Source organism: Saccostrea cucullata, unplaced genomic scaffold, assembly GCF_032062105.1.
Source record: "Saccostrea cucullata isolate Sc308-1 unplaced genomic scaffold, CSIRO_AGI_Scuc_v1 ctg232, whole genome shotgun sequence".
Taxonomy (NCBI): domain Eukaryota; kingdom Metazoa; phylum Mollusca; class Bivalvia; order Ostreida; family Ostreidae; genus Saccostrea; species Saccostrea cuccullata.
In genome coordinates, this window is record NW_026929738.1 from 65,192 (window position 1) to 74,205 (window position 9,014).

General features: G+C 34.7%; 1 protein-coding gene across 1 annotated transcript; it reads right to left on the reverse strand.

Annotated features, from left to right (window-relative positions):
• Positions 1-1,933: 1,933 nt before the first annotated feature.
• LOC134282061 (uncharacterized) lies at positions 1,934-8,682 on the reverse strand. The gene is made up of 17 exons (XM_062764496.1): positions 8,381-8,682; positions 8,227-8,278; positions 7,679-7,980; positions 6,979-7,528; positions 6,546-6,753; positions 6,285-6,416; positions 5,984-6,172; positions 5,726-5,879; positions 5,428-5,594; positions 5,281-5,319; positions 4,963-5,149; positions 4,604-4,730; positions 3,977-4,463; positions 3,807-3,858; positions 3,351-3,562; positions 3,212-3,257; positions 1,934-2,295 (listed from the first exon to the last, which is right to left on the reverse strand). The coding sequence occupies exons 1-17, from the start codon at positions 8,646-8,648 to the stop codon at positions 1,937-1,939; spliced, it is 3,531 nt and encodes a 1,176-aa protein (XP_062620480.1). The 5' UTR covers positions 8,649-8,682; the 3' UTR covers positions 1,934-1,936.
• Between the last annotated feature and the right edge of the window lie 332 nt (positions 8,683-9,014).

A 9,014-nucleotide genomic window follows, 5' to 3' on the forward strand; every position in this document is an offset into this window, starting at 1 on the left:
CATGACAAATCTGTATAACAATTCATTTCACTATGTGCAACCGCTGCGCAGAAAATTAACGGAAACTTGGTGGACCGACAGCAGCAAAGCAATATGCCCTCCCTTCTTCAAAGGAGGGCATAATAAACGAGGTATAATGTGAGCAATGAGCTCAAAAAATGATACAGTACCCCTGAAAAATGTTATGTTTTGCTGCTGAACAGCAAAAATATGTGTCCTATCAAAATATTTTATAGGATCTAGGTATAAAATGGCACTGCGTAATAATAATTCTAATCGATGAGAGAATAGTTGTGGACAAGAAAAAGATACTGTACCCCGTGACGGCACAGATACCCCGACATTATAGAAAGAATGGTATTGTTCATATTTTGCTTTGAGAAACCCCAAATATGTGTCTTCTAAAAATATAAAATAGAAGTTGCCCAATTAATTCAAGATTCTTTAAAAGTCTCAAAATAATGATTTTTTTCAATGGTGTCTTTCTCTAATTAACAATTTTCAATTGTCAATGAGTAGATGACTACTGATTGAGAATTGAGAATTGTTAATTAGTGAAAGGCAGTGGTATATACGGTAGGAAGATCTAGAGTTGCGGATAAGAGATTAGTTCCCCCAGACATAAGACGTACGAATATCAACATCCCCTGATTTTCAAGCTGTGAAATACATATATTCTAGGAGTACATTGCTATTTTCTCCACGTTAGAGTTATGGATGATTGAAATAAAGTCTGTTTCATGATATTTCAATGGGTCCTGAAAGTTCTTTCGAAGACCTGTAACTTTCCTCCTTGTGCTTTCTTTGCTTGGAGAGCACATGGGCGATATTTCTAGCTGATATTTCAGGTTCATATATCAAATGTGAACATCAAACAATCCCAAAATGCCCTAGATGTCTAGTAAATTTGAAATTTGTTGAAAAGGTGTGCTGTACTAAACATTCGTACGGAGACATTGACAGAGAAGTAATCTGATGTTTTCTATACAACTGTACTGGAATGCTCTACTGACACGCTACCCCAGTTAACGTATGGATTAATTTTCGTTAATCGATGTATTCTTCACGAAACCGGATGAAATAAAGGTAGGATGAGCTTGAAATGAAGGATTTTCATTACAACGAAACGTTTCAAATATTAACTTAATTTCACGTTTCCATTGTCCCTTGTGAAAATCAAGCCTCAAAGAGCAAAAAACCTACATGTTACAAGCTTTAAACAGATACTACTATCTATGGCACGCCAAATTCACAAAAATGAGATAATCATAGTTTCACAATCAATAAACCAGGTTTATCGGTTGTAAACTATAGTTAAGTTAATCTATATTTTACATCTGTAAACATAGTTAACGCGATAATCTATGTTTCACAACCGTAAACTATACTTAACACCGAAAACAATCATTTGCGATTGCAAAACATAGATTATCTGATAAATACAGTTTCACGTTTTGTAAACTATAGTTTACAACTCTTAACTATAGTTAACTGTTAACTGATAAATATAGCAGTTGGATAATCAACAACTCTTAACTATAGTTTACGATTGTAAATTATAGTTTTGAACTATGTTTTATATTGTTAACGCTTTATTACAGACAGATAAACTTAGATTAGCATTAAATATCGTTAAATATAGTTTTACATATGAAAACTAAAGTTCACGAATTGTTAACTATAGTTAACGGTTTGTAAACTATAGTTTACAGTCGATAAACCTAGTTTATCAACTGTAAAACTATGTTTAGCTCATTTTTGTGAATTTGGCGTGCCATAACTATCAGTTGCTACCATACATTCCCCCAGAGATTTACACTGTTAACGGCAGTTGGATAATACCTATTGTATTTTAACTTTTATATTAACCTGTCCGGATTAAATATCAATTTAATCATTAAAACTTAGTGAAGATGAACGAACAGAGCTCCTATTTTTACGTGATTTCTACCGATGGCATAGCGGAACTCATGCTCATCCAGCTCTGAGGCCTCATGAAGGTGAGTTCTCTGAAAATTCCCGCGATGTACCGAATAAAAGTGATCAAGCCAGCGCTGCACCCGGCACTCTTACTGGCCCGCAGCAAAAACCGGATCACGCTGGTTCCTTGTTCGATGGCGATTCGAGAAAATCTGAAAGTGTCCAAGAGTTTGAAATTTCTCAATGCCTTGTCTTTATAGTCTATTCTAAGAAGATTTAGGTCCCGATCAGGGATACAGAGTTTTCTTCCCAAAGTTATCCATTCCTCTCCTATGAATTCCGACATTTTTTGCAAATAATGGTCACAGAGGATGCCTAAAACAATTAAACAATATTATATCAGATTGAATAAAACGCGGTGAAATACAATTTGTTGACACACACAAACAAAAGATGCTACAAAGCAAGACATAAATGTAACAAGAGGTGCCAAATGAGCACTAATTAGAAAATGGTGTAAAGTTTAAACACACACATGGAACAAAAGATTTTTAAAGAATTTTCCTATATATATCTTTAAAAAACAACCTGGGGGCATAGCTGAACAAATTTGTAACAAATATAAAAAAATTATGGCTTTGTCATTCTTGAGAAGAAGATGTTTAAAGAATTTTCCTATATATTTCTATGTAAAACTTTTCGGCCATTTTGGCCCCGCCCTACCCCCGGGGGTCATGATTTGAACAAACTTGAATTCACTACCTGAGCATGCTTCCATATAAATATGATGAATTATGGCTTTGTCATTCTTGAGAAGAAGATTTTTAAAGAATTTTCATATATATTTCTATGTAAAACTTTGGTCGGCCATTTTGGCCCCGCCCTATCCCCGGGGGTCATGATTTGAACAAACTTGAAACTACACTACCTGAGCATGCTTCCATATATAAGTATCATCTGAATATGGCAGAGTCGTTCTTGAGAAGAAGATTTTAAAAGAACTATATACAAATAATATTTTTATGAAATTTCATTCTTGAGAAGAAGATTTTTAAAGAATTTTCCTATATAATTACCTGATTTTGGAACAAATGAAAACAAGATGCAAAGTTTCATCTTTCCTGGCACAGTCCTTGAGAAGAAGATTTTTAAAATCTGCCACCAAATTTTCATTAATTCCCAATTATCTCCCCGAGTAAGGGCGTGGCCCTTCTGGAATCCCCTTCAAGGATACTTTGTGGCAAAGGGAAAATGAAAAGCAGCAACACAACCTTAAAATATAAATACCTACCTGTACGTACCAGTATACAAGAGCACTGTATGTCTGGTTTAAAAACCTTCAAATATATCATGACATTCAAAAAATATCAATATATTATGATTTGTAATATATTTAGCAATCATTATGTAAAAGTATCTTTATTTCTTACTTTATCTTCGAATTTTAGGCGTTGCCGAGCCCAGTTGATGATAAACATCTCACATCGTGCTCTGTCGTCTTTTCCTCTACAAACTCGACGTACTTTAACGTACAGGCGCCTGCGCAGATCTACGTCATGAACCAATGATTCAACAAAGCGGAGGACACTATCTCTGCCAAGAGCACCGATCCGGAAACCGATATATTTAGCAAGGGCGATAACTACAAAAGAGGATAAACATCTATAGAACAAATGAATGTTTTCCTCTTACGAGGGTAATGTATTTTTTGTATGTCTGCGACATTTGGGACATCAGCTACAGCTGGATGGTGGAACCAATTAAAATTTTTTATGTTTTGCACTGTTAAAGTCATAACTTATTTTAAAGACTCAAGTTTTACCCTTTCGATTATCGATCGTCAGGTTAATTTAAAAATGTCTAGTACATAGTACGTTATGCATTACCCTGAACATGAAGCATCCGGAAAGGTGTTCTGTCAATATATGGTGCTGCTGACTACAACAGAAAAAGATTTTCTTATACAGAACCTATTACTACATTGCTTTTTGTGATGATTATAAAAATGCAAAACTTAATATATGATAGTTTTTTTAAAAGAAAAATAAGACTTTACCTTAGGAAGAGTGATCCTAACACACCCTGTTCTTGGGGGCCGTTGTTTGATAGAACCAACATTGTAATGAAGATCTCCAGAGAACAACGGTTCCTGAGACTGGGCCCGCTCGTCCACTAGGAACAAATCTCCAATCATTTTAGCAGTGTCGAGGTAAGCGAAGTAGTGGAGTCTTAAAATCCCATCCTCACCAATGTCCACTAGACCTATGTTGAGATCAAAGGTAATTTCCAAAGTTTCACCATCACACATTCCAAATCGAATGTCTTCCTGCATTCCCTGTGTGTACCCATGGTCCTTTAAGTGTCTTATTCTGGAGTCAACCTCTTCCTCACGAACACACTGGATAGAAATTTTCTCTGGACGAGTTGAATGTTGTCTGCAGATCAACGACGTACTACTCTCACTAGCATTACTAATGATGTCGTCGGCGAAATTGCATAGATCTCGCTTCATGATTTGACCTGACAGATTCACAACCACTATTCTACATCAAATAAAAATAGATTTTAGTCATAAAATGTTAATCTTATAATGTGATAAAAAGTGATAAAGGATATAACGTGAAGCTAAATTATATTAATAAATAAATCGAAAACTCTTGTTGTTTTTTTTCATGCTACTTACTGGAATTCACATCCTTCTGGGGGTAGAACGACCACGAGATCATCTGGCCTTTCGGGGATAACCACAGGACTAGAGGGTACCCATGGACCGTTATCTCGACGTACAAGAATCTTCATGTTAGTTTTGCCTAGAGAGATTGAGCGAAATAAATAAAATGGTAAAATATTATTGGTAAATTGAAATTAAGAAGGAGCAAATAAGACAAGTATTCACTCCCTCAACCAGCATAATTTACTTATTTAATTACATGTAATACTAGTAGTTTTTTCTTCTAAAACTCTACTGCGATTTTTGCTTTTAATACAATTCACGTTCATGCATGAGAACTCTTATTATTACAATTTCTTGGCGATTTTTACCTCGTCTAACAGCACTAGCAGTTTTAGGCTCTTTCCTGATTCTCTCCACCGTATCCGTGAGGAGTTTAGCGAGATGTGGTTGATTGGACTCGCGAAGGCAAATAATAAAACTGTTAAAATCTTCTAACGTACACTTCTCGATCTCTTTCAGAATCAGACGAGCCTTGTCACCCAATGTTTCTTCATTCTGAAGGATGATTTTAGCAAGTGGCTTTCATCATCAAAAAAGGTAATGTTGTTTTGTTTGTCTTTATATGAACTAATCAATAATTTGAAGCAAGATATAAAGAATTCGAATTAAAGCACAACATTCTTTACCTCAATTTTCTGACTGATTGAAAACTGGACACCTATGGACTGAAAATAAAGGGATGTAGTTGAATGAATTTTTGCAAGGCTCTCGCCAATTTTATAATTTTGCAATTTTCATAATTTTTAACATTTGCTCTACTCAGTTATCATAACCTGCTCTCCACCAAGCTGTACTTTAGTTCGTATTCCCCACTCTTCCATCCTTTCAACCAGTTCCTCTATTGTGAGTTCATTCACCAGCTGTCTCCAGCACCTGCTAAGAGCCTCCTTTTGACAATATGGCAGATTATCAGATTCCTCATCTCCAGATGCTTCATTTTCTATCCACAATAAAGTAACTTTTAAAACACTTGCAATTTAGTTTGCACTGAACAATATATCTGGATGACTGATAAAAGAAATTATATTGAATTATCTTTGGGTGAGCATGGAACCAGAATTCTTTACCAACCTTTTCTGAGGAGGTCATAAAATATCACAGACAGTTCGTCCTCAGTTGACATTTCACACACTAAGTATAACCTTGCACGAACACTTGCCACATTCTTAATCTCCAAGTTCTGCTTCTTGTACGTCCTGAGATTTTCTGGAGGAATCTCATCTGCCTAAATATTAAAGCATAAATTTATTAGATACATGTAATTGAAATTTACACATAGGTTTGACAGCTGTTTACAGATTTATAAGTTGTCTATTTTTATTGACATACAAAACAGGAGATGTGGGTCTTTTTTCTGAATGTTGCCGGTGATATCAGAAGTGTTATGTTTCTGTCGTTTGTCGGTTCTACTGCCATTCCTCCTTCTGGAACATTATATTGAACGAGTCTTCCATGTGCAACAACTACCAGTCTGATAGGAAACTTTCCCTGGATCATGATTCCACTGAAATTTATCCCCTGTAATTACCAAAATTGATTTGTGAATTATATAGAGACAATGAATCAATGATGTGTTTATTCTCATGTGTTTATGCTATTCAGAATATAAACATGTGGGTTTCAAGATTACCGGAACTGCTCTAAGCTTTGAAATGTCACGAGGAGGTAAATCTGTCCACTGACCATCATGTGACCGAACTCTGATCACGTGATCTAATTTCTCCGAGGGTTCATGGTATGGGACAAAAACGAAACATTCATTCTGTATGAAGAAATATTATTACAATTTAAAAAAACGAAGCAAAACAGGAGTACGCTTCATACATGTATTTAAGTTCCACATCGTTACGATTGGCCAATTATGTTTTTATTTCGGCATCTATTCGCTTACCTTATCAACTGGTTCTTTTGCAAAGCTCACAGTTACAAGAAAGGACAACAGTTTTTCGTGCTTATTCCTCAAACATTCTCTTAAGTCATTTGGATCATGAGAGTTAAAACACTTAACATCATTTCGTCTCAGCATATCGCGTTTTGCAGTGACAACACATATGATTTCTTTATCTTGATTTTCGGATTGATTTAATGTTTGATGAAACCTATAAAGATAGAAAATCTGCAAAATGCAAAATGTTTCAAAATTAAGCACATTTGGGCAACTTAGTAAGTTTCATAAAATATTTAAGATTAAATCAATGGTCAATTTTAGGAGCAGTACACTCTGTACAGATTACTAGTATAAAAACATATTTGAACTATTAAAGTCAGTAAACTATTTGAATGAAGAAATTTATCAATATCTATTAACAATTCCGTTATATTACACAAAGGTGTCCCAATCCTCTTCTGGAAAAGGATCCTCAAATTTCTGCTCCTCCTGCTCTTGTAACTCTTTCATCATCTGAGATTCTATGTCATCATCCTGATCATCACTGTCTATCTTTTCTTGGTTTTCCTTATCATCCTTTTCCTCTTTAGATATATCTGCACCATCTTCATCTTTTACATGCGAATATTGCTTTTCACCATCTCCATCGTCCTCTGCATTGGTCTTTTCATCAATATCTACCGCGTCCTCTTCTTTTTCATCATCATCTGATTCCGGTATGGCATCAAGTTTATCCGTTTTCATTGAGGTCAGTGTTCTGGATCTACCTTTTAATTTTTTGTCATCAATTGCATTTTCTTCGACCGCTGATTTAAGAATGTCTTTGTCAATGTCATCACTGGTCTGGTTTTCTTCTGTGTTGCTCTTCATTTCTTCATCATTGTGAGGACCAACACTGTCATCTTTCTGAATCTCTTCCACTTCTGTGCTCTCACTGATTTGGTTTGCCTCTTCTCCCTGTGGAGTTTCATCTCTATGCTCTTCTTCTATAAAAGATAAAGATATTGTAAGACTTAAAATACGAATGTGTTGATTCAAATTAAAACAATTTATTCTTATTACAATATATTTAAGTATAAAAGATTGTTTAAATTAACAATTTTCACGAAAAGAGTAAATTTAAATGGTGTATGTACGATTTTCTTTCTCTTGTTCAGCCTTAGTTTCTGCACATTCCTCTTCATTATTTACAACCACTTCTTCTTCCTCTTCTCTAGGTTTGTCAGCCACTTCCTCTTCTATGAGTTTCTCTGCCCACTTCTGGATGAAATCTTCCAGCTTTTCAACAGCTGTGGTGTTTACCATAATGTCGTCATCCACTTCATCCAAGATCTCCCTGGTCTGTATGATAGACTTTTTGATATCAAGATTCAACTTTATATTCACTTGTCTGTCATGAAGAGTATCCGCTTCTCCGTACTCAAAACGGAATTCATCACTGTAATGAATAATGTTTGGATAAAAATGTACAGAATATATTGAAAAACATATATTAGTGTACATCTGAGACCTAAATCCATACATCACATCTAAGATTTCACTTTAAGTCGTCTTAAGTAAATATTCATTCGTTTCTTTCATTTTCAAAGTCAAGATATGGATCGTAAAAATTATTGTAAATTATCATATTATAGTTTTAAAAGTTAATGTTATTTTAAACTTAATATAAGTACTTATTTTATACCTTTTCAGACTTTTAAGTTCATCTTTTTCGTTGGTTTCTAGAGTTTCTCCGTCTGCAATATGACACATTAAAATCTAAGTTTGATGGTACCGGTACTTTCTTAAAAAATATAGCTCAATCTAAATGAAAAGTTTATTTCTAAGAGTCAAGCTACCTGTAAATAAACCTTTCACCACTATCCCCAGTACATCCTCCGCCATTTTGATATTCAATTTCCGGAGAATTTCCTTCAAATCCTTCAGCTCCTCTTTTAGTTGCAGCAGGTAGTTAGCTGTTGTTGTAATGATCAATTTCACCTCATGTCCTGCCCTTTTGATCAGCTGTTTATAATATTCAGTTGTCCAATCACGTGACTGAACCTCCAGAATCTCAAGGAGATTCAGTTTGCATTCTCTAAGGGATTCCAGAGACTTGGGGTCCATTTTAGGACTTTCTACTCGCTTTTCTTTATACCATTATAACTGTATAGTTGAAACCAAAATCCCGAATGAAATCTTTAATAATGACATGAAACATATGGAGATTTCAATATTAAATTTATATTTAAACACCATTATACATTTAACAATACTGAAATATCAAAGTGATTCCTTGTTTTATGTTTAAGTATACATGTATCGATTAATTAATATATAATCGTGACCTACCGAGTGCGTTTACATCGTGCACCTATTTTGTTTTAAATTCAACTGTTCATGTTTTGGTGTTTTGGAGAAAGTTCTGCGCATCGAAGCGATAATGAAACACTATACCCTTGTTATTGTTTAAACATTGATCCATAACATAAA